General features: G+C 49.5%; 1 protein-coding gene and 1 long non-coding RNA gene across 4 annotated transcripts in view; one reads left to right on the top strand and one right to left on the bottom strand.

Annotated features, from left to right (window-relative positions):
* Positions 1 to 9,091: 9,091 nt before the first annotated feature.
* Positions 9,092 to 26,363, bottom strand: part of LOC122384405 (potassium channel subfamily K member 6-like) — a 46,812-nt gene continuing 29,540 nt past the window's right edge. For 2 of the 3 annotated variants that reach the window (XM_043371788.1, XM_043371790.1), the window contains 3 exons: positions 25,070 to 25,328; positions 24,544 to 24,713; positions 9,092 to 10,153 (listed from right to left, as the gene is read on the bottom strand). In XM_043371788.1, the coding sequence (XP_043227723.1) occupies positions 10,064 to 10,153; positions 24,544 to 24,713; positions 25,070 to 25,328 (519 nt within the window). In that variant the 3' untranslated portion in view covers positions 9,092 to 10,063. Of the gene's footprint in view, positions 10,154 to 24,543; positions 24,714 to 25,069; positions 25,329 to 25,565; positions 25,595 to 26,363 lie in introns of all 3 variants that reach the window. The other variant, XM_043371791.1, reaches the window with a different exon arrangement.
* On the top strand, positions 16,562 to 17,635 carry LOC122384406. Its single transcript, XR_006257029.1, has 2 exons — positions 16,562 to 16,738; positions 17,053 to 17,635. It is a non-coding gene; the product is annotated as an uncharacterized LOC122384406 (long non-coding RNA).

The following is a 26,363-nucleotide window of genomic DNA, read 5'->3' as shown; positions in this document are numbered from 1 at the left end:
ACTGTGTCAAAACTGTGCACAATCCTTCATAGAAGTGCTACACGAATGTCAGATTCATGTAGGGGTCAGTCAAGCATAGGTCAGGGTCAAGATCAGGTCAATCAGGTAAGCATATATCACCGAAAGTCAGAACTGGTATTCGCAGCATATGCCGCATGGTTCAGAAATACTTTTGGGTGTTGCACACGATGGTAACATTCATTTTATCATACGAGTACCTACGTGTTGTGTCGGAAAAGCTCGATTTAATAAATGCGTGCATCGTGGTCGCTCGTGAAGCTGTCACGATGAATTGCCAAGATTCAGTTCAAGGTGTTGGAAAATGTAGAACGGTAATAAAAAACGAACATAGCCATTTGATTGTTCATTGAATTGGCAGTCTTATGGCGTTCACGGCATGCCTCTACGTATGTTCTGTGGTTTTATAGAACGTATGCAGTTTTTGGTCGAAAACTCAGAAATAATGACGTTACTATAGCCTCGATGTTTCAAGGAATTTCCTAGCGTTTTTTTTTGAAACTTCGTCAAAAAACTTCAATCAATTCCCTACATGTACCCGAAATTTGGCACGCCTACGGTGTACCGTTTTTACTTTTTAGCTATAGCGCTGCGAAAAAGTGGGTGCGTTTAACGCCCTTCCCCTCCCCTAGTAGCCCGCGGGTTAAAAGTGCGACAGATGTTGCGCGCAAGGCAGTATATTGCACCACAGCAACAATTGTCTTTTACCAAGGTCTTTTAACCCGCGCCCCGCTGGGGGGGGGCAGAATCTGCCCCCCTCCCGTTTTTCGCCAATAACTTCTAAACGCGTTACGCCAGCGACGTTAAACTTTCAGTACCTTATCATACATCAATTTGACACGTTCCCTGAAAATTTGAGCGAAATCCGTCGGAAATTTTTTGAGAAATTGACGTTTTAGTGACGTCATGTTGTGATAGTATTGTGTAACCAGGTGGGGCGCCACCTGGTGGGATACAGTGCACCATCTGTACGTGACCGTGGCAACTACCCTGTGACCTGTTGGCGGCCAATACAGTATGAATCGAGACGTCGTACCGATTGTGTCAGTGGTGGCAGCGGTCCGAAATGCCTAGTGAGGCTGGCGGAGCAGGCAGGGCGGTGGCTCTCAGCAAGACGTTTGGGACGGAGGTTACCCCAGCGGCATGGCGGGACTTTAAGGACCACTTCCTGTTGGTGAAGGCAGCTAACGTTGCCAGAGGCGTCGCTATCTGGCAGGATGCGTCGTATCGCAGTCTGGAGCTTCGGATGTGCCTTGTCGGGGCACCTGCTGAGTTCATCCGTGAGGAGGTCGCGCAGTCGGCATCGTGGGTGACGAACGACGCCGAGATCCTCACCAAGCTGGAAGCGAGGTACGTCACCGTCGAAGCCATCGAGGTGAGGATCATTCGTTTTGAGGAAGCGTTCCAGGGAGGGGATGAAACGTTGACCGACTTCCTCACGCGGTTGCAGCGCTTGGCAGGGGACGCCTTCGCTAGTGAACCGGCGGATGTAAAAAGGAAAAGGGTCGTTTGGAGGTTCCTGGACGGGCTGAAGGATAGGGATATTCGCGAGCATATTATCCGCGAGCGCTGGATGAAGGACGAGTCTCACGCTAAGGAGTATGATGACATTTTGAAAATCGCAGAAACGGCGCGCACGGCGAAGCAAGCAGCCTCGGCGACCGGCAGCCGGCACCAGCCGGCAGCAGCGTTCGCCGCACCAGCTCAGCAGGAGACGGTCGCAGTGACGTCATTCCTCCCAGCTGGACGTGGCCAGCGCTGGTCGGGTCGCCGGTCAGTGACCCCGGCGCGCCCCCGCCCCTCCCCAGCGATGGGGTCGGCTCACCGGCCCGTGACCGGTCAAGGTCACGCGGGCGGCTCCCAGCGGGGAGGGGGTGGAGGAGGAGGGCGCCCTGTCGGTAGGTGCTACTACTGCGATGTTGCTCACCCAGGTGGATGGTTCAACTGCCAGCGCCGTCTTCAAGAGAATCCAGCGTGGTCACCACGAAGAGTGAGTATGGCACAGCAGCAGGGCGCAGCAGCACCGGTTGTCACAGGCGAGTTGACTGATCGTACGCATTTTCTGTGAGGGGCCCCCCGTCAATCCGTACCCCGGAGGGCCCCGGTGAACCAGAAAAGCCTACTGTGGAGCGCTGGTCACGTGATATCCCGCCAGTGACGTATGATTTTTCCAGTTGTAACGCGGGCACCCATGTTGAGTTGCAAACGATGACGGCCAGTTTGTCACACCAGTTGATGAAGACCGCACCGTATGTGACTGTGGAGTGGGACGACGGGACCCAAGGGCGTGCAATGGTCGACACAGGCGCTGACTGGTCCCTCGTTTCAGACGAGGAACTAACCCCCCGTGAGAAGTTCGCCCTTCGTCCCTCCAATGCCCGTGGGAGAGGGGTGAGTTGTGAAGAAATTCCCATACTGGGGGAAGTGTTTCGCACTCTCAAGATAGGCGATGTCAGTGTTCCCGATCAGCGTTTTGTTGTTGTTCGTGGACTGATCGTGCCAGCTATCCTTGGCATTGACTTCTGGTCACGTCTTGGCAGCCTGAAGCTGGACCTGCAGCGGCGACGCCTGGCGCTGGAAGCATGGGGAGTGGAGCTGGAACTGTTCAGCACGGCTCAGCAACAGCGGGACGCCGGGCATACGGACCTGAAGCTACGGCGTGACATCACAGTCCCAGCGGGTACAGAAGTCCTCGTCCCAGTCCAGAGGAGCACGCTGCAGCACGGTGAGGAGTATCTTGTTGAGCCTGTAGGATCAGAAGAGTCGCCAGTCAGTGCTTCCTACTGTATCGTTAAGGCTACTGATGATGACACGTTGTGGATTAAAGTGGCGAATGTCGGCGCTACTGATGAAGTGCTAAGGAGAGGTTACGTAATCGCTCATGCTTCAGCTGATGTGTCTGTGGAAGTGACGTCACAGCCCCGTGATGACTCTCGTCTGAAGGGAAGTTCGTTTGAAGTTGGAGCTGAACTGAATGATGTCCAGAAATCTGAGCTTGTTGACCTCCTTGCAGAATACGGTGATGTATTCTACTCCGGTGGAGAGCTGCCAGTCGTCCGAGTGAACGTGGAACACCGGATCAACATCACCCCAGGGACGCGACCGGAGACCTCCCGACCCAGGCGCCTATCTCCACGACTGGAGGAAGAAGTTCGTCAGGAACTGAACCAGCTGGAGAGGATGGGGGTGATCAGGGAGTCGCATAGCCCGTGGGCAGCGCCGATTGTATGCGCCCGGCGCAAGGACGGTCGGCTTCGACTTGCGATTGACTACCGCAGAGTGAATGCCAAGTCGGCAGCCGCAACCCTCCACCCCATCCCACTGATGGAGGACTTGGTGGATCGTCTGGCCAACGCGAGATACTTCTCTGTCCTCGACGCCAAGAGTGGCTACCACCAGCTGCCTCTTCACCCACCAGATAGTGAAGTGACAGCCTTCGTAGTGCCCTGGGGACATTACGAGTGGGCGGACAGGACGCCGTTCGGTCTTCACGGCGCGGGCTTCTCGTTTCAACGCATGATGTCAGCCATCCTGGGGGAGACGAACTTCACGGAAGCGATCTGTTACCTGGATGACGTCCTGGTGTGGTCGGAGACCTGGGAACAGCACCTGCAACGTCTGCGCTCGGTGTTGGAAAAAATTCGCCAGTCTGGTCTCGCCCTGTCTCCTGAAAAATGCCAGTTTGGGAAGCGCAGCGTCGAGTATCTCGGAACCGTCATTTGCAACGGCCGCGTCAGCATGAGTGCAGCTCGAGTGCAGCAGCTCCGGGATCTCCCTCCTCCTCGAGACGTGCACGAGCTGCGCCGCGCCCTGGGGTCGTTTGCGTACGTCCAGCGCTGGATCCCCGGCGTGGCAGAGACGGCACGTCCCCTCTATGAAGCACTGGACAAGGACGGCAAGAAAACGCTGAAGTGGACGGAAGAGATGACGTCATCTTTCACCAAACTGAAACAGCAAGTATCGGAAGCAGTCGCACTCTACTTGCCTGACTTCAAGAAGCCGTTTGTGCTGGTAACTGACGCAAGTGACTCCGGAACAGGGGCGATGCTGGCTAACAGAGATGGCCAGGATCTGAAGCCACTGGGATTTTTTCATCACGCGCTTTCCGAACACGAGAGACGATATAGCACGACGGAGAAGGAGCTTTTGGCGGTAGTGCTCGCTGTGAAACGGTTCCGGATATATTTATCGAATGGTCCGTTTTCGCTCATCACGGACCATCGTGCTCTTCGCTGGTTGAACTCGCTCGACGCTGGCGACGAACGGGGCCGGCGTGGACGGTGGATCGATTTCTTGCAGCAGTTTCAAATCACCCCGGTTCACAAGGCTGGCAAGCACCCCGATATGACTATCGCCGACTACCTATCCAGAGTGGGCCCCAACGGTGACCTCGTGGCTTGTGTGACAGCAGGCACTCGACAGCTGGAGCCGGATCTGTCGACCACCGTCTTCACCATCGAGCAGCTCCGGGACGAGCAGCGGATGGACCCGCAGATCTCACCGGTACGCGCAGCCCTGCTCAGCGAACAAGACCTGTCAAGTAAGTCACCTGAGGCCGCCCGTACGCTTTACCGTTTTAGGCGTCATTTGGTCATTGGCAATGACGGCCTGCTGCGCTATCTGTTTAACGGTGGGCGCACCCAGCTGCCAGTTATCCCCAGAGCTATGAGGGCTGAAGCGTTGCGCCTTGTGCATGATGCGCCTCTGAGTGGACATATGGGGCGGGATCGGACTTGGAAACGTGCCCGTAATTCATTCTGGTGGCCTAACATGAGACAGGACTTGTCCAATTATGTGAATGGCTGTGAAATGTGTGGACAGAATAAGCCGCCGCAAACACCTGGTCGTGCGCCCATACAGCGCACCACCTTCCCGAGCAGAACACTGGCGAAACTTCAAGTCGATTTCGCAGGCCCGTTCCCCAAGACCGCAGCACACCCGTACCGCTATGTCTTTCAGATCCAGGACATCCTCAGCCGTTACCTGATGCTGCTGCCAGCTGAGGACTGTACGGCTGAGACGGCTGCCCGTTTGCTGTTTGACCATTGGATATGCATTTTTGACGTCCCATATGAAATATCTTCAGACAGAGGACCGCACTTTACGGCTGAGACCTTCCGTTCTCTATGTCGGCGGCTGGGAATTCGGCACACACTGGGGACGCCTCTCCACCCACAGGGGCAGGGCCAAGTGGAGCGTCAGAATCAGCTCGTCAGGAATCTGCGCTGCATGTGTTCCAATGATGTGCGTCTGTGGCCATCCAAGCTTCCTCAGTTGCAGTTCAGTCATAACACCGCCGTCAATGCTTCCACAGGCTTCTCTCCGTTCGAGCTGCTCTTCGCACGGTCGGCGCGACGTCCCGAGACCTGCATCAGCGACCCACCTGCCGCCTCCGAGACTGAGCCGGTCACGTCTGGCCACACTCCGGCGGAGGAGGTAACGCAGAGGCGACAGCTGCTCGACCAACTGCAGCGAGATGCTCAAGTAGGTGTCGAACGGGCGCAACTGAAGCGGGTGGAGGAGAGTGTCGCGAGGGCCAGGGGTCAGCCATTTGAGGTTGGAGACTATGTTCGGCTGCGGTTGACGCCGGCAGAGAGGGGAAGGAAAGGGGGAAAAATGTCGCCTGCTTTGTCATCATTGTACAGGGTCATTGAAGTGTTGGGCGGTGGTTGGTCTTACCGTCTTCTTAAAGTGCAAGATAGCACCAAGGCGAGAGTCGAGAAAGTTAGGCATTTCAATGACCTGGTGCGTTCCGCAGCTGAACCTGAGGAAGCCGAGGCGTACCGACCGGTAGTCTACGTCGACGACGACGGCGCGGAGTCGGACGACAGCGCGAGCCGCAGCTCCTCCAGTGACGGCGAGGCCGCTGGAGAACCGGACGGTCGTCCTCGCCGGCATCGCGAGCCGCCGGAGCTGCTAGTCGTGGAACCCTGGCGAAAGACTTACCGTGTCGAGAAAATAAGGAGGGGAGTGTGATAGTATTGTGTAACCAGGTGGGGCGCCACCTGGTGGGATACAGTGCACCATCTGTACGTGACCGTGGCAACTACCCTGTGACCTGTTGGCGGCCAATACAGTATGAATCGAGACGTCGTACCGATTGTGTCAATGTTCGCCATTTTCGCCTAAAAAACGGCAAAATTTCAAACGCCGGTAACATCTTCATTTTTAAAGGAATTAAGACATAACAAAAAAGGTTATACGTGATTCTACTTTGTCTATCAAATGGCTATCTCGGTTTTTTGAAAATTTTGGATTTTGGCCAAAATTTTTCCAAAAAACTGACTTTTTTGGGAAAATATTTATAAAATCAAAAATTTTGAGTTTATCGAAAAAACCGGAATATATGTCAAAGAAGTGGTCTATGTGCACCTACATACCAATTTTTAGAAGAATCGGTTCAAAAATGTGGGAGTTATTCAAAATTTTATGACGTCACGACACACAAAAATTTTGAAAAATGATTTTTTTGGAAGTTCTAGACCTCGTACGGAAATAAGAATAGCACCATTCGATTCGCCGTGAAAAACTGCATCGGATAGACACCTTTTTAGGCCTTAACAACCAACTTCAAAATTTGACCTCACTTGACCTGACCTTGACCTGACCTCGACCTGAACTTCATCCAGAGGTGGTCCATATCACTTATTGAGTGTGCCTATTGAATTCCATGAGTAAAATGACCCATAAAACATGTGTCGCACATGCCCTTTTCTATATTTTGTTTTTGGTGACCTGACCTGACCTGACCTGACCTTGACCTTGACCTTTGAATGACATTGTGTGCAACGAATATTGTCTTGGTAGTCTAAGAACACGTTTTGGGCAATCAGTCTCAGTCCATTCTTCGGCAACTACGGTGCAAGGCCAATACTGTAGAAACTTGCATTTTGTACCCTTGACCTGACCTTGACCTGACCTCTGACCTACTTAAGTAAAAAAATTTGGGCTCTTAAGATCCGCCTTGTTGAGAGCTTTCGATTGCCGTTTTCCCCGTCTTTCTACGACCATCGGTTCGGAAGTTAGACAGGGGGGGCAGAATCTGCCCCCCCAGCAGGGCGCGTATGGCTGAATAGCCCAGCGGGGCGCGGGTTAAAGGGACTATCCCACCTTCTAAAATGTTGTTAAAACCAGTTAAATTGTGCCCGACTTTATAGATTGGATGATCAGGAACACGGTTCTGGCATTTATTTTTCATTTAACATCTTAGGCTTCCCATATTCCAAACACAAACTTTCAAATATGTGACGTCACAGCCCAAATTTGCCTCCTTCCCCAGGCCATATTACTGTCATAAAGCTGACTCTTTTTACTCTGTAGGCACCACAACAAAGTTCAGACCAAGTTTTAAGCGATTTTTCAACGAACAAACCCATTTAAATCAGAATGACTAAACGAGGTGACGTCACACTAACGGTCGCTCCATGCTGAAGATAGGGCCTTGTACAAGGCCCATTTTCAAATGAAGGGAACGAATTTCTTCAGCACCAAGAGGCCGCGGGGGTTGCAACCTAGATAGATAGTGGTTTCTGAACCTCGCCGCAAACTTGGCTATCTCAACTCAAACCCCATGTTAAAGGTGGGATAGTCCCTTTAACAAGGTTTTAGTATTATATTTAAAAATCGTTAGTCTGCGTTGACATCTAAATCAGACGGGGTCATTCAAATGGCCCTCAGAATCCAAGTGCTGCAGCTTCGAAATTAAAATGTTTGATTTAAGGCATTTTCTCGACGTTGCGAGTGTCGAAACCGGTGATTGTGAGCCAGGGACCTCAAGTTGGCTACCTCAACTCAAATCTAATGTTAAATGGGATGGTCATTTTAATGTCACTCTACACTTGTTCACTAGATACCGATACGAAACTGAAGAGTAACAGACAAACAATCGTAACTTGCTCATTTTTAAAACGTTGGTAGACGCGAGCCAAAATCAAATTCTAGGCTGCTTATTATGCTTGGCCTCGATGAAGTCATGCACGTTTCGTAATTTCGTGAGCTACGCCTACCGATAGGCCATTGCAATTCGCAAGGTAGATGTTCCTAATGCACGTCAATCCCCTTTTCCAAACATCCGTAGGTATGCGGTATGAAACACGTCGTTCATCCCTCGTTTTTTTTTTGTCATTTACCACTTTATAACCCGCTTCCCGCTCAAGCACGAAGGCAAAGCAGCCTTTTTCACTCTCTTGTATTGCGAAAACTGCTTGCACTAATTTTACTGCTATGAGGCGGCGTCACCCTTGGCGTGCTGGAATGTCGCTCACTATCGAATAACAATGAAAGACAAACGACACAGGAAGTTGACATTATAGTGAATCCATCCACTGCTGACGCATACTGATCAGCACACGAAACAACTAACTAGAGCAACAAACATTGGAGAAGAGATATAATAATCACTGTACAGCGCACACCCATAGGCGCGGTTTTCACAGACAAAACAGGTTCTCCGCCATGCCCTCTGTAGGTATCTCTCGCATTGTCCCACAGATGTCACTGCTGCAGTATCGCATCTGAAGACAGATGTCGCCACTGTAGGCGGCATCCGTAGCCGTCTCACAGACCAACACAGAAATCGCCATTCGCCAGCCGGGCAGCAGACAAAGACGCACAAACGAGCACACGTACCGGCACAAGTCGGAGCGTTCTGGGCGCACGCCGCACAGTGTCAGTCTGCAGCGGATCGCCGCGACAGGCGCCGCAGGATCCACGGCACGGTCCCCCGGCCGTGGTCCTTACATTGACATGGTCCATGGTCTCCGCTGATAGGTACGGTCCATACATGATTGGTCACAATTAAGTTACGTTTCATAATATTGACATGGTCCGACATGACATAAGATGTCATTTTATGTCTAGACCTACAATCTACATGAGCTCAAGCTCTGACATCGTGACTGCTGTCTATGGTCGTAACACAGCTCATAGTCCTGGACTGGGCTCAGTTTTCCAACAACATAATCACTCAGCTCACCGACAACTAAAAATTGAGACACGATTGGAGGAACAAATCAAAACTTTTCTTGCAAAAGCAAACAAAACGGCTAAAAATATACTCACCAAACCGATCACGGCGGCCATTTTAAGCCACACATACACATACTATGCATCAACAGACAAGGAATATCGCATGTGACGGCATTGAAAATAAAACACAATCGCCAAATTCTCAGATCGACACCAGCAGAACTGGCTTCGGGCATGCTATCGGTCGCCGTTTCCTCGACATATTCCGGAGAGGCGCCGGTAGTTCGGTAAGCTTGTCTGCTCGTCTCCTCCTATTCGATAGCTGTTCGATCCGTTATAGCAGAGCTCGATATCGGCCGACACTCAGGCTGGCAGATGCTAACGGGCAGCCATCTACGACCACTGACAGCAATGACACCATCAGTGATAGGTGATCGCTGACACCACAGACACCAGGCGGCAGAGGTGTGAACAAGGCCAGTGTCCATCCGATAATATCAGACTCGGACTCGGTCTCCTTGGCGGGGCAGTACTGAACAGCCCGTTACAGTAGCAGCACCAGCTCTGAGAACGGCTCCATTTCCTGCACCAGCCATGGATTTAATCCAGCTCCACTAATATCTCCAACCTCACACATGAACCAGTCCCACCTCGCTCCACTTTCAGATCGCAGACAAGTTCAGTCTCTCCCCAGTTCAGGGTGACATCAGCGCCCGTTGTGCCACCGGTCCAGCCCCAGCACCAGGGGCAGTTCCGACGGCCAGATGGCTAGCCGGACCCCCCCCCCCCCCCCCCCCCGTCAGCTGCAGGTCAGACCACCGCCGGCAGCTACTGATAGAGATCACCAGGTCAGTGTCGTGTGATTGAGGCTCCGCGCGGGTCTCAATACGAGGAACGGTCCAGACGTTCCAGACGTTCCACTCTGCTGCGCACCACCGGAAGCCTCCCCTCCCTCCGAAGCGCCATCTGGACCAGTCGCTCAGCGATAGCAGCGCCACCTAGGCCGGCCGTCTCCGGTGCGGCGCGCCACCTACTGGCTGCCGAGGAGGGCACCGGCTGCCGTAGGATCGCTGACGGATCACTTCTGCCGGGCGTGCACCGGAGTGGTCTCCTCCGGACTGGGCGTCTCCTCCGCCGGCCGGCTGGTCGCCTTCACGTGATTCTCCATCTGCAAAACCAACACAAACAACAACGGTCACATGACTGAAACCTGACACCGGCCGGGGCGTGTCGTGTCGCTGTCACAGCGGACGAGCCCGCTCAGTGTTTTCGCGTGCCAGGAACCCCGTGCATCGCACGAGCGGGCGGGATTTCCCCGGCTGGTAAACATACCAAGTCCGGAAATGCCGAGATGAGCTGCAGGTACTCTCCTCTAAACTGAACTAGTGTAAATTAACTACTGCAACCCGCTGTGCACTGGCCACGGAGTGCTAATCAAGCTTGGCGTGGTTCAAAAGAGTCATCCAAAATACACGCGATTGCTTTCCCCAGACACCGTACTTTCTCGGTTCCCTTGCATTTGCAAACTCTGTCATAAATAGGTGATGACGGCAGCTTGAACTGCGGGCACAGGTTTAGCTCATTGTTAACTAGGGCCGTCATTAACACGGTCATTTGAAAAGGCCATTGGCGGCGAAGCACCCTCAATTAAGGGGGGGGAGACACTGCCGACTTTTGGTCCCATTCTTTCCATGCAACGCCCGTAGGGCTAATGTTAAAATGCCAAAATCAAAGGGGGTACGGTGCCCCGGTGCCCCCTCGCTCCGCCGCCTATGGAAAAGGCCGATAATCCAATTCCGTACGCATGGTCCGTCTTGGTAATTCTCTTAATCGAGCAGGACGATCGTTCGTGCCCACGTCGTAAAAACGAAACAACTTTCAACATGACCCCTCGCTTCCCCTCACCTCACATTTGTTTGTAGGGTAGACCGTTTCGGTCTATGGAGACCTTTGGAGAGCCGGAAGGATGATAGGCATTAAGGAAAGACATTGGTCTGGACTAGTGATGTCAATTACGGAAAATCGGAATACCGATACCAAACCAAATACCAACCAAAACCACGGGAAAATACCGAAGCCAAACCAACTTGGGAAACTGAGGGAAATACCAACTTTTGACAATTTCTTAGCCTCTTATACATTAGTGAGGGCTTATGATACCAACAAAATACCAAACACATTACCTACGATTGAAATACCAAATACCAAGTTGGTATCGGTATGGTATCGGTATACCAAAAAGTTGGTATCCGATTGACATCTCTAGTCTGGACGGTCACCCCGGTGCTCTGTGCTCCGCCGGGGCCGAGTCTGTCTGCACGTGGACAGGTCGCCCAGCCCCACAAACGGTCATCATACCGCATGTGTGATGACTGACTGCTCCTGAGGAGCCCACGTCGGATAAAGGTGACCGCCTAGCTCTGACAGGGGTCAGAAAAGCGGAGACTGTCCCGAGGATGCAGAGGGAACTGTGTGCCCTGGTTTCACGTGTGCGTCTGTGACCTAGCCTTAATCCAAGATACCTCAATCTTAATCTGAACTGCTCTTCCATGGTGCGTATATTGAAATCCAGCGTATGGAAAGCGCATGATTGTCTAATTGTTGGTGAGAAATTGTTTGATAAGGGTTGGTTTGGTTAATTGTCAGGCTGTTTCCGGAGAATGATCTTTTCATATACTGGATTTGAATATTCGCGGCGTCCCGTTCACCAGTCCAACGATATGCCGCCGCCCGGTCACTGGGCACTGAGCAGTGGGCCGGGCCCTCGACCCGCGCCTCTCGGAGTGGTCTGACTCAGCGGCAGCGGGCAGCGGCGGGAGGCGGCGCCCGGGCCGAACGGGACAGAGGAGGCCGCCGGGGAGAGCCCGCGGCATCCCTGGCGGACATACCACATCCCCCCCCCCCCCCCCAGTGGCGACACCAGACCCCCGGCCTGACCCCGCCGGCCATATCACACAGCGCGCCTCGGCCGTCACTATCAACCATCGACCGCGCGGCCTATCAGATGATGTGGGATATCCCGCAGACAAAAACCGCGGCGGCTGCTCACCTTTTTCCACCAATCACTTCAAAACAGAACAATAACATAGTCTGGACCCTGCTACGCCTCCTATGCCGGTAAAGGCTTTCAGATTGATAATTTAAGGGAAGTTTTCTGCTTAGAAATACATAATAATGGAACCGTGATCTCGATGGACACGCGATCAAGGAATCGTTCCTCGGTCATTGAGACGCTGCTTCGCGGCCGCAGATCCTCTCACGCTAACAAGGCATTCATTTGGCGTTCATTGAACATACTTCCTTTTAGGAATAGCACAATGTACAAGTAGCTCGTTTTTTATGTAGTTCATCGTGCTTATTTTTTTTTGCGTGACGTGAGGTGCGACCGTCCTGTTTGTTTCGTCCTGTTTGTCCCAGGTTACTTATGTCAGGCCACAAGAAGTCAACTGGTACCACATAAATTTATTTGGTATAGGCAGTTGCAGCACGAGTTAGACAAATAAGGTACGGCAACTTTCCGAGGAGGCGAGGAGCAATGCGACCGCGCCTACATCAGAAATGTATCTATCGGATTGAAAACAAAATTGACTGACTCGATTAGCAAACTCGACATTAAGTTGAGCCAATTTTGCATAGTTGAATAATTGACTTATCGAAAATCTAAATCATTAATTTTAACTTTTATTTATTAGATCATTATTTTGCCTGTGAGGAGGGGGGGGGGGCATTTTGACAGCCCCTCTGGTTTTCTGAGCATCTCTCCAGCAACGCAACGTCAGTGCCTTTTTTGGCACAACTACATACATCTTTTTTTTGCAAACGCAGGAACATTCAAACTTAAGACTATGGTAGGTGACGAGTCGTCACCTTATTAGTCACGTGAAGTGACAGCACCTTATGAAAGAAGTAAATGCTGGCCCTATATACGTTACTCTGTACATACGACTAAAGATGGCTTTGCAACTTTTGGTATTGATAAGGATGACGGGATACATGAAAGGTGTACTTTCTATGTATGTATGTATGTATGTGTTGACGATCAAGAGCAATCCACAATCGGCGTGGCGATTACACTCCGAGTCCGAGGTTACACTCCGAGTCCGAGCTCCGAGTCTATGCTTTTATGTTGGCAAAGGAAACATTTTGAAGATAATTTAGTTAACAATTTCAACATGCAATTTTAGGTACATTGTGCAAGCGGCTTGGTTGTTTTTGTTTCGGACGGTAGGGGAGAGTGGGGAAAGATGCCCAGGGTTTGACTATGTCATATATTATTCGAAAATGACGATCGGAAAGCCAAAACTTGGAGTTTCAACGGAAGCCGACATCATTTTTCTCCAAAAATATCACACTTTCGTGCCTGAAATATGATAACTTTTTTTGCTATCAAGCATTTTCCTGAAGAAGTGAAAGGGGGCATCTTACCCCACAGGGTGGAAAAGACGCCCCCTGGCGCTGGGTAAGATGCCCCCTGCACTAAAAGTGACATAAATAGGCACGTGAATCGCCTGAACGAATCAGTAGTCCCTTCGAGCCTGCAGTAGACACCAAACGTCATCGTAAGGGCCCTCAAAAGTAGTCGTAAGGGGCTTAAGAGGTCATCGTTAGGGCCATCATAGTCCAGCGTGGCCAAACAAGCCTCCGTGGTGGCGTTCGGAGACCACTGTGGGGCCCTTATAGGTCTTCATGATGCTTGAGGGCCCTCGAGCCCATCGTGGGGACCTCAGATGTCAGCGCGGCCCGTGGAGCCAACGTGGGAGCCCTCAAAGGATGTCGTGAGGGGCCATAGAACCAATAATGGGGCCCACAGAGGCCGTCGTGAGGGCTCTCAGAGTCAGATGCCGCCCAAAAAGTCGCTGTGTGGGCCGAGAGACCGGCATGGGGAGCACCCGACCGTACCGGACTCTCAATAGTCCCAGATCGGCTTTTGTCTCTCATCACAAGTATGTAATACATGTGTAGTTAGGATTTCAAATGACCTTTTCCTCGATAATTAATTGGAAATTCAATAAAAAGTAAATATTATATTGTTTGGCAAATTTTCGAACAACAGTTCATTCTCAAGCCACATGAAACAATTGACAACGAAGTTTTATAACTGCCGCCAAGCTACATTTTTTGAATTCTCACACGTGATGTACAAGGTGGTCTTCTTAAAATCAGAAATCTGAACTTAATCGATCATATCCCAAGCTGTTCCGAATCCACCTATTCACATATACATACATACATGACCATCAAAAGTAATATGCGAGCACAATCACATAAATATATACATGGTTCGTTTTGGTCGTGGTCGTGATGAATAGATCGCGTAGCATTAAAAAAAAAGGTGACAACAATGACAATATAAACACTTTGGAAGTCTCGTAGCAGATTATGTCGTATAAAGTACGGTTCGGTTTAAACAATCATACAAATGCATACAACTAATATGCGAGCACTCTCAATTCCCATACATGAATATGGTTCGTCTTGGTCGTAGTCGTGCTAAATAGCTGATCGTGTCGCATTAAAAAAAAAAAAGAAGACAACAACAATAACAATACAAACACTTCGAAAGTCTCGTAACAGATCGTGTCGTAAAAGGTAGGGTTTACACAATCATACATATGTATACATCTTCGAATCAAGCGCAGTACCTAACAATTATCCACACATAACAAATTTCAATGACAGCCAGTGGGTAATGAAAACAAACAACTATCATTCTATAGTATGGGCCATGAAGACATGTTGGAGTTGAGTTTTGGGCGCTTCTTTTGGATCAGGAGGGATTCCGCGAGTTTCCTATCTGGGTGGTCTTTCGACTTATACAGAACACGTACTTTGAGGGGAATGCCTCCTTCGTGGGTGGAGTGGCACTCTTGAAAATGATCTCCCATGGGGGTGTCATGTGTTTTGTTGAGCGCGTCCCTCAGGTGTTCATTGAATCGTAAGCGCACCGGGCGCTTCGTCTCTCCCACGTATGTTACGGTCATCCCATTGCTTTTACGACACGATCTGTTACGAGACTTTCGAAGTGTTTGTATTGTTATTGTTGTTGTCTTTTTTTTTAATGCGACACGATCAGCTATTTAGCACGACTACGACCAAGACGAACCATATTCATGTATGGGAATTGAGAGTGCTCGCATATTAGTTGTATGCATTTGTATGATTGTTTAAACCGAACCGTACTTTATACGACATAATCTGCTACGAGACTTCCAAAGTGTTTATATTGTCATTGTTGTCACCTTTTTTTTAAATGCTACGCGATCTATTCATCACGACCACGACCAAAACGAACCATGTATATATTTATGTGATTGTGCTCGCATATTACTTTTGATGGTCATGTATGTATGTATATGTGAATAGGTGGATTCGGAACAGCTTGGGATATGATCGATTAAGTTCAGATTTCTGATTTTAAGAAGACCACCTTGTACATCACGTGTGAGAATTCAAAAAATGTAGCTTGGCGGCAGTTATAAAACTTCGTTGTCAATTGTTTCATGTGGCTTGAGAATGAACTGTTGTTCGAAAATTTGCCAAACAATATAATATTTACTTTTTATTGAATTTCCAATTAATTATCGAGGAAAAGGTCATTTGAAATCCTAACTACATATAGCAAGATGTTCCTCGCTAGAGCACTACATACTATTTCTTCATATGTAATACATGATTTGACGGGCTGCTTGAAGGACAGCCTACGGATTTAGGGGGGCGTCTTTCCCCATCAGGACAGGGGGCATCTTACCCCAAGGTACCGAAGTAACATTAAATCAGCACAATTTGTTAGCCATAAAACTACACCCTGAAACAAACTGTTTGGGACACAGTACACGCATGTTAATGTATCACGACTATAGCAAGGGACGCAAAAATTATCTACCTTTTTTGATATTTACAATGTTTTGACGCCAAAATATTTTTTGAAAGCAGCAAATAAAAAAACATGCAATCACCAGCCAGCCGTTGCCCAACTGAGCTTCGCAAATTTTTGTGCAGTTAACAAGGCAGGCTTCTGCTTTACGCTAAGAACATTAATTTCCAGGTTCGATTCTTTGTTTCCCCGCTAGAGGGGGTGGGGCGTCTTTCCCACCCTGGGCATCTTACCCCACTCTCCCCTATATCAGAGAAGCGGTTCCCTTTTTCCGTTGGCTACATGCGACAGATACACTACTTTAAAGGTACATGGGTCATTTATTAATCCACCAATATAAAACGTTACATGAATATTGAATAACCAATATGGATAAGGGCATGGTGACCGGACTGTGCCCCCTGACGTGCATTGTGTTGAGCTGGCAACTATAACAGTTATGAGCATTAATTTCAGTCAAATAATTGTATACCTACTAACAAATAACAAATTTTCTTTGTTTTGTTGACATTTTACTTGTACTTTGTTTGGCATTGTTTTGTATTTACCAACAAAACAATGCCAATTCAGAATCTAGCAGCATCCACACAATTTCGTATCGAATCACCTCACACAAACTGACGTCGGCGGAGCTGGCTGGGGGTCTCGTCAGCCTGTCCCTGGTGCCCACCTGACCCCGATGCCCGCTGGCCACAGAGCCGCATCGCGTTCCGACCCGGGGAATACCCTCGGGCAGATGACGCCAGCCATCTGGGCCGTGGCGCGTGCCGCCCTGGGCGATATTTAAGACCGCCGAGCCCCCCTCCGCTCAGCACTGTTCTCAGTCGCGGACCAAAGTGCACCACTGGCGGTCGTCACGTCACAACCGCGCCCAAAACGGTGAGTACCTAACGTAAAGTCCAGATCATTCTGAGCTTAATTTTAATAAAATTGAACATCTCTATCCGTGAGTTGTTACATCTTAATCATTATTTCATGTTCTCACCACACAAACCAAATTTATTTTTTTTTAAATGAATTAGGCGTGCTTATTTTGTTTTCAAGATTATTTCTATTTCGGATACAATTTATGAGCGTTTAAGTTTCGGGGAAGCTGAACTCTACTTTTACATAAAGCATTGGCCCCCAAAGTCTATCTCTGATCTGCGTGGTGTGTGCCCCGCGTCAGCTTGTATGTGTGTGTGTTCCGGCAGACAATGCCCAGCGGACAGAAGATGGGTCAGAAGGCCATCGACAACCGGGCCAACCAGCTGAACCCCAACCATCCGAGCTACCAGGGCGGCACAAACCGGCACAACGCCTCCTTCGACCAGATGGCCAGGGCGGCCGTCAACAACCGCGCCAACCAGCTCAACCCCAACAACCCGCGCTACCAGGGCAAAAAGAAGTGAGCTCCTTCTGCCGACTCGGGAGTCTGCACAGCTTCCCAGAGTTTCAGCCAAGAGAAATCGAGGGATCCATCGGGGGTACTCGCGGATCCTACATATCAAGACCAGAGCGCAAGCGATCGCTTTTATAGGTAACGACAAGCGGACAGCAGATATAATAGTATCTGTCACACGAGACAATCTGATCGTTAAACTGTGTCAATGAAGCTGACGCTGAGTATTCGTACATGTAGTGCGTGCACATCAGGAACGGTAAATGTATCTAATCTACTGACTCTTCATGACTACATACACATTTAACACATCCATACGGAATGGTGACTCGTGTGTTCTTTCACTGTATGTAAAGCATGGCTATGGATACAGAATAAAGACGCTTTTAATTTCACGCATGTTTTACCGATTCTTAGTTACATTCAGGGAGATGCGAAACGGTCACTCAGTCATCAAACCAGCCATTGGACCAGCAACCAAACTTCAGTTTTTGATGGCAGCTGAAAAGTCCAGCGTGAGCGATCGCCAATCAAACAGAACGGTCCGCTGCAGGCCATTTTTCCAGGGATAGCAGATGTTACGTCCGAGCTGTTACACAGAAATCAAACAACGAAAGCCACCTTGAAAATGTTGAGCAGACGGCTGAACTCGACCGAAGGTTCTGTCTGGCATGGAAAGTAAGATAGACCCCGCAGTAAAAACAGTTGACGAACAATTTTAGTTTTTTTTTTTAATAAGTAACTTAAAAACTGTCACTTTCGATAAAATAGTTAACCGAGAAATGACAAATGATCAAACGGCTGAGGTTCGCCGTTCGAGTAGGGGCATTTGGAAATAATTCGACGCTTGACAGTTGAGACTTAAGATTTTTTAAAGACTTTAGATTTGTTAGAGGAGTCAGTCCTTAAAACCGTGCACCGACGAGGGTCAGCGCCAGCTTCGCACCCCCTCAGATTTCTTAAACGAGAGAAGCTTTGGACAAGCGTTTAACGGTATTGGATACAGGCAGACAAGTACTATAATGTCTACGAGGGTCATTTTCAGGTCAGGTAAAAAGGTACGTCACAGGGGTCAGATACAACAATCAAAATAGCAGCGCTAGAGGTCAAGAGGGGTTTTCACAAATTTTTGAACTAATCAAGCTAGAGCAAAAATAATAACACCAACGAGCTCACTCGTCCATCCACATCGAAGGATATAAGTTGATCTCGAAGGCTCAAGGTCAAAAGTTGACCTCAGGTCACGTGATTTCAAGGTCAATATATATTACCTTATTTGGCGTCACAACGAGCTGAACACAATGAGACCATTTGCGCGGTTGTACCGCTTTTCTATAAGGAGTTGTTAAAAAACTTTTGGTGGCCTTTGGAGACGTCACATGACTTTACAGTTGTCAAATAAGAGAAAGGGCAGCAAGGTAGTCAAGGTTGGTCATACATGATATCATTTACGAGTATTGCATAATTGGCCATTTCGAAGTGTTGCAATGAAAAAATAAGGCATGTGATTTCCCCATTTACTTTTAATGGGGAAGGGAACAAATAGTGGGCACCCATCCGTCCCTTATCCGCTCCGTCAGCAGACGGCGCAGTGAAGGGCCCGCAGTATTCGCGGGACGTCCCTTCAGCTCGCGCTGTACATCTCTCTCGGTCATCCGCCGCAAGTTTCGGCGAGAACGGCTGAGCGAAGGCTAACAATCGTCCTTAGAACCGCAGGCTCGCCCAACTACGCTGCCATCTATCGACTGACGTGTTACACTACCGACTCTGACCCTGGCCGGCAGAGCCCGACAGAGCCTACCGTCCGCACTCGGCGGCCTTCCCTGAGCCACATTTCCGACCCGGAATATTTCACGGCCCCAGCCAGGCGTGGCGTGGCCGGAATTCATTGTGGTTAAGGCGGCAGCCTGGCGCCGCAGGGAGTCTTCACATGACATAGGCGCGGGAGCCGGGGGGGCAGTGGGGGCAGCTTGCCCCCCCCCAACTCTGGGGCCGTGGGGGCGGTGCCCCCATAGCTTTGAGACGGAATACCACACTTTTTTTTGCAAATGTTTTCTCTTTTTTTTTGTTGAAAAAGCCGAGGGGTGAAAAATAAGTGGCCTAAAACCGGTGAGAAAACTAGATTTGGGGGTACCCTAGGTTGATCTCTATTATGGTGTGCCCCCCCAGTCGGAAAGTAGTTCCCGCGCCCCTGTCACATGATGACCTGTCGCGATGAAGCGACTCGAGCTAAGGCCATGGTGATGTAGATAAGCCGACCGAGACAGCAGCAGCCTGGGCAACTAGGGTAAACATCGGAGTTGAGAGTAAGCCGAGAGGCTAACAACTCCAGGTAAGCTCTGCCTAATTGTATGCGTTGAACCAAGCATGGGTGTAGTTTTCCAAAAATCATTGGGGGTGCTCAGTAGCTTTCAGAAAGGCATTCCATAGTTTTTGTAGTTTTTTTTAGCTGTTCTTTTTTACTGTAGCCATCAGGCATCATGCAAAAAATGATGTTAAATCGGTTCGAGAGCTTGTTTTAATAGCGCCACTGTAAAACAATTTTGGCTCACCCAATGCATTAACCCGCGCGGGGCTGGGGTCTCACTCTCCACTCTCCAGCCGAACGCGCGGGGCTGGGGGGGGATAAATTTTACCCCCCTGTTATCTCCCGAACTATTGGTCCGATTTGGAAAATTCAAACGCCAATCGAAAGATCTCATCACGAATAACTAAAAACATGCACTTAATTTAAAGTTTGAGGTCAAGGTCAAGGTCAGGTCAAGGGTACAAATTGCAAGTTTCTACAGTATCGGCCTTGCACCGTAGTTGCCGAAGAATGGAGTCATGGACTGAGACTGATTGCCCAAAACGTGTTTGGGCCTGACCTTGGCCATAAGTGTGGCAGGCCAGATTTTGTACTGGACCACTTTGAGTCAACTTTGAGAAATATATAACGTACAACGGTGGTAAAATCGTTGCTATAGGTATAACACAGTTTACCCGCTCCGGGTGTGAGGGAGGGGTGTGGGGCAATGAGTGCACTGACGTGGCGCCCTCGGAGGGCCGGTATGGGATTAAAGCTCAGCTACACTAAGGGCTTGTGTGGTGCCTTCAGTAATCGGCGGCACCCTCAGAATCATCGGCGTAGGGCCCTCAGAGCCGCCGGTAAGGGAGGCACCGGTGTGGGGCCGCCATGCAGGTGCCGGTGTGGGCGATCAGAGGTGCTAGTGTGATTCTCTCAGAGGCGCCGATGAGGGTCCTTACAGGCGTTGCTCCGGGCCCTCATATGACGCTGGTGTAGAGCCGTTACAGACGGGTGTGGGGCCTTTAGAGCTGCTGACGCGAACTCTCTACAAGCCGGCAGGGGGCCTCAGTGACCAGCAAGGGGTCCTTATTACTAGGCCGGCAGAAGAAGTCCTGCGGGGTCCTAAGAGACCGGCATGGTACTGTCAGACGCCGGTGGGGCCCTCAGGGTCACCGTTGTGGGGCCCTCAAGTCATCAGTGGGTGGCCTTTAGATGCGCAGGTGTTGGGTGGGTCCTCAGAGCCGCCGATATAGGGTTTTAATAGGCACTGGTGTAGGCACTCAGAGTTGGGGGTGTGAAACCCTCAGAGACACCGGTGTGGGCCCTCATAGGCACCGACGAGGGCCCCATAGTTGCCGTTATGGGGCCCTCAGAAAAATAAGTGTGGGACCATCACATGTGGGAAATGAACCTAGAACTTTCCCTCATTGGCCGGTAAGACCTCTCAGAGGCCAGTAAAGGCTGAAGCAGACTCTTTCCGCGTTCAGGAAATCACATGCGAGAGCCTATTCAAAAACATTGTAATTCCTCTCGCATCAATCGCTCGCGGGAGGTGCGTCATGCGTGCGGTTGATGCGAGCGTGCTTCCATGTATTTGAATAGGCTCTCGCATGCGATTTCCTGACTGCGGAAAGAGTCTGTTTCAGGCTTAACGGGCCTTTGGAGACCACCGAGGTGTCCTTAAAAGCCGCAAGAGGCCCTCAGAAGTCGGCGTGGGGCCCTTATGGAGACCTTAGTGTGGCTATTTAGGGCCCATGAGGTGCTCTAAAGAGCCCCACGGGGCCCTTCTGAGTAGAAATATGGCCATCGTTAAAGGGACCCTCCCACCTTAACATTAGTTTTGAGTTGAGATAGCCAAGTTTGCGGCCAGGCTCAGAAACCACCATTTATCCTGGTCGCAACCCCCGCAGCTTTATGGTGTTCAAGAAATTTCTTCCCTTTACTTGCAGGGTGGGACCAGCGTGGTCCCTATCTCTTAACCATTACGGGAATCTGATGACGTCATCAGGCTTTCGAACGTCCGTTAAATGTTTGACTAAAACGTTTTGTAGCACGCGGTGGTATATGCTGCTTTGCGCGCAACAAATGCCGCACTTTCAAATAAAGTCGCTAGGAACAGCGGAGATCCCAAAAAGTAAACAAAAGTAAAAGTCTAATATCTTGAAAACCGGTGAATATTTTTCGATGAAATTTGGTAGATATTCGTTTTTGCTCTTTCTGAACCGAGCGACATCACTTTCATGCCAATTCATTAACTTTTTTGAAGGTGGGAGGGTCCCTTTAACCCTCAGCGGTCAAATGGCGCCGCAGGGCCTCTCGGACCCAAGCGTCCCTTTGAACCCGATGGGGGGAGGGGAAACGTGTCCCCTTACACCCCTAGCTATGCCACTGTTTTATATGCATCATGTCAGGTATTTTAGGCTCACCCCCCCCCCCCAACTTGAAAATCGTTCACGGGCCCCTGATAATATCAGATGTAATGTTAACACAAATATCATGCATCTTAATTTGTGGTGATTTATTCAATGTATATTCTCTTAGTCACTGAATTGAGTAAGCATAGTATTTGCATGATTCACTGGGCTCATTACAGTACTAGGAGATGGACATTCTGATTATTGAGGGCCTTGAGTCAGCTGGGAATGTTTTGAGGAGGCTGGGGGTGCTTTAAGAAGGCAGGGGGTGCTGAGCTCAGGATTGGGGGTGCTTGAGCACCCACAAAGAGATATAAAGTTACGCTTATGGAACCAAGGCCGTATACACGTATAGCGTTGAACAGTGAGCTCCAGCTGAAAATATATTGGGACATTCCTCCATGTTACTTAGCGACTCTGATTTTTCCAAATTCACTGCTAAGAATGAAAAGCTCGCATGAGTAACGACTTAACGAGCATTCCACCATGCCTGTATACATTCCAAAGCCTACACTCAACCAAAGCCTACGGAGCCCGACGTTGTTCTACTCTCTGGAAACATGCCAGCCGTGATTGCGCCGCTGAGCGTTGACATCTGGTCGGGAAACATCACGGCACCAGCAGCACCGTCTATTTCAGTTGGCTTCCCTCCGCAGCCATTTGCGAGATTGTCCGACATTTGGCGCCGCCAGTGGCGCTGTTTACCAGGCCTCTTTGCCAGATAAGGTCCCACGGGGCTGACCCCTCCGTTCCAGCGGCGACCTTTCCCGCCAGTGACTAATGCATCGCTCGTCGAGTGAGATCCTCAGAAAAATGAATGTGATTCGGTTAGTCATTAAAAAGTAAATTGGCTCTATACTAACTTTATTGGTTCATCAGGGTCCAGTGTACGGTAAACTATTTCTAGCTCAGCTGTGGGAACAGTTAATCATTTTACCATGGAGACGGACTCCACTTCCATGGGCAGTTGTTATCCGGTTAATAGGAGTCGTAAATGGGAATCAGTCAACTACTGATCTAATGATAGTGTAAGAATAATCAACCTCCCATTGATAGAGGCTACTAGCTGATGGAGACTCTACGTGTCTCGTAATCTGGTTACCCAGATAACAAGTGTTCATTAAAACGGTGTCATTTCGTTAAATACTTCCATGAACTATATGCTATATTACTGGGTGCACCTATGTAGCGTGTTGACATATACCGTAAAACGGGGTGTTAAGGGACAGTTTTGAGGTGTTTTGTTATATAACTCAAGAAGGGTTGGAGATAGAAGCATCAAATTGTCAGCATTTTATGTGGAATTTGGTGCTTTACATGCCTGCCACATTTAAGTTTTTAAGATTTATACGTGCATATTATTTTTTATTATTTCTCATCACTGCCTCTTAGCACCTCAATGTGGGGTGTTAAGGGACACCTATATTATTCCAAGAAATGGTCATCAAATGCCCACAATTGGGGTGTGGAAGGGCACACAATTTATTTATTGAAATGTTTTGCATATTCTGTCACAAAACAAGTCAGGTTGATTCACCACTAATGACCTTTTTAGCCAATTACGTGTAATGCAGTTTACGCTTGTGGAAAATGTGCTAATTATAAGGTAAACAGAACCAAAAAGTAATTTTCTGTCATCAATAAAAACCCATGTTGAAGCTAGACACTTGTCATTATGTTGCCCTCTTTGTTTTAGTCTTTTTATGATGACATCACATTTACCTACATCAGTCTCCATTGACCCATCATTGTAAAAGAGTGTTGAGATGTTTTGTTACATAACTTAAGATGTGTTATAGATAAAAGCATGAACTTGCCAGCATTTTATGTGGAATTTGGTGTTTTCCATGCCTACTGAAAGAAAACTTAATGAAATTATATTTAGATATTATTTTTTATTTTTTCTTCCCTGTCCCTTAGCAACCCACATCCACCTCAAAATATGCATGTATCCGGAAAAGAGGAAGAGGATGATGAATGAATGGGTGGATTTGCACAAGTTTTTCAGGAAACATGTGCAATACATGTGACAATACACCTATGCATTCATTTTCCCTGTACACCCACTAGTTTATGTGGTACGTGTGTGGTACACACAGAGTTTTGGAGATGTTTCAATTTTGTGAAAATGTAGCATGATTTTCATATCCATTTTTGAACCAAATCACTTGCATGAAAAACCATACCATTTTGTCCTATGGTCAAGAGCAAAACAGTGTCAACTACCACACTGAAGTTTTTATTGAACCTTCTCAAATTAGGAAGTTAATATGACTCAAAGTTTTTCCCATGCAACTGTCCCTTAACACCCCACTGTCCCTTAACACCCCATTTTACGGTATGCTGAATCTGATATTTTCACGATCTTTGCAGTCATTCCTTTCAGAAAACAAAAATAGTCGCTCGCATTATAGCGGTATACACGTTAGCCCCTCATAGATCTGAGCACCTCAAAGTACGCCCTTGCATTATTACGTTTGCTGAGATTCTGGGTCCACTAGGACCGCAGACCAGCAGTGAAAAAAACTGGATCGGGGCAGCGAGTGAGACCGATCAGCCTGCCCCCCCCCCACCCTATAGTGACGAACCACTGCCATCTCACCTGCTGCGTGTACTTGGGCCCGGCCGAGGCGCCCGACAGCCGCATCTTTTCCGGGTCGGCGGTCGTCTCATCCGACTGGTGTAGGAACCAGATGCCGAAATTGAGCTGCGGGATCTCGGCGAACACCGTCAGCAGCCACATCATCATCACCAGACCGACCAGCAGGTAACCTGGAACACGTCACGTCACAGTGTCACAACGTCACAGCGTCACATAACACAGTCACATCATCATCACCAGGCCGACCAGCAGGTAACCTGAAACACGTAACAACGTCACAGCGTCACATGAACACCGTCACATCATCACCAGGCAGACCAGCAGGTAACTCGGAGCACGTCACAACGTCACATTATCAGAAAACCAACACCAATGTGAAATTATGAAAGGGCGTTGCTCACCCCTAGGGTTCCCAGAATCAGTGGACGGGCCGGGCGCCATGAACCCCGACCCCTGGGGTTCCAGTATCCGCCTTGTAAGGTCCCTTGGCGCTGGTGTCTTTGGCCGGGCCGAGGGCGCCTCTCACCTGTGATGGCCACCTTGTAGAGCGGCCGGTACTGCTGGCCGGGCCGGTCGCCCGGCACGTAGTCGCCCAGGCCCACCGTGGTCAGGGAGATGAAGCAGTAGTAGAGCGAGTCCAGGAACGACCAGCCCGGTTCCAGGCGATTGAAGATGGCCGCCGGAACCAGGAAGAACAGGCAGGCGATCAGCACCACCACGGCCGCCAGGTGGAACAGGCGGATGTTGAACGGCTGGTACAGGTGGCCAAGCCGCGAGTTCAGCCACTGCCGGGAGTAAAGGAGAGTACATGAGTAACGGCTGGTACAGGTGACCAGCCGCGAGTTGAGCCACTGCAGGGAGTAAATGGGAGCACATGAGTAACGGCTGGTGCAGGTGACCAGCCGAGAGTTCAGCCACTGCCGGGAGTAAATGGGAGTACATGAGTAACGGCTGGTACAGGTGGCCCAGCCGAGAGTTCAGCCACTGCCGGCAGTAAATGGGGGCACATGAGTAACGGCTGGTACAGGTGGCCCAGCCGAGAGTTCAGCCACTGCCGGGAGTAAATGGGAGCACATGAGTAACGGCTGGTACAGGTGATCAGCCGAGAGTTCAGCTACTGTCGGGAGTGAATGGGAGTATATGAGTAACGGCTGGTACAGGTGATCAGCCGAGAGTTCAGCTACTGTCGGGAGTGAATGGGAGTATATGAGTAACGGCTGGTGCAGGTGGCCCAGCCGAGAGTTCAGCTACTGTCGGGAGTAAATGGGAGCACATGAGTAACGGCTGGTAGAGGTGGCCCAGCCGAGAGTTCAGCTACTGCCGGCAGTAAATGGGAGCACATGAGTAACGGCTGGTAGAGGTGACCAGCCGAGAGTTGAGCCACTGCCGGGAGTAAATGAGAGTATATGAGTAGCGGCTGGTACAGGTGATCAGCCGAGAGTTCAGCTACTGTCGGGAGAGAGAGCGGGAAACGGGGTCAGCGGGGGCAACAATAGACGATATCGACACAGAACTAGAATATCAATGCTGCAGTATTGTGCCCAATTAAAAGGTCCTGAGAGATACGGACTAGAAAGGCCACTTAGGAATGGAGTGGGCATTACGAGAGATCATCTCGGCGGAAAAAGTGTGAGCCTCTATAAAGCTTTAACATGTATTTCTGAAACATCAGTCAAAGCTTTGAGTATCGTGAATGAAGCTCAAAGCAAAACGGGAAGGAATGAAAATGTGTAATTGATGTTTGTCATGTTATTGTCACGCTTTAATCGTCTTTACAGGCTTACCTTGACTATGCATTACGATTATAGCCATTACTAATA

The sequence above is a fragment of the Amphibalanus amphitrite genome, unplaced genomic scaffold (assembly GCF_019059575.1).
Source record: "Amphibalanus amphitrite isolate SeventyFive unplaced genomic scaffold, NRLGWU_Aamphi_draft 000188F_arrow, whole genome shotgun sequence".
Taxonomy (NCBI): Eukaryota; Metazoa; Arthropoda; class Thecostraca; order Balanomorpha; family Balanidae; genus Amphibalanus; species Amphibalanus amphitrite.
The sequence above is the reverse complement of the archived record's forward strand: the minus strand, read 5'-3'. Positions and strand labels throughout refer to the sequence as shown.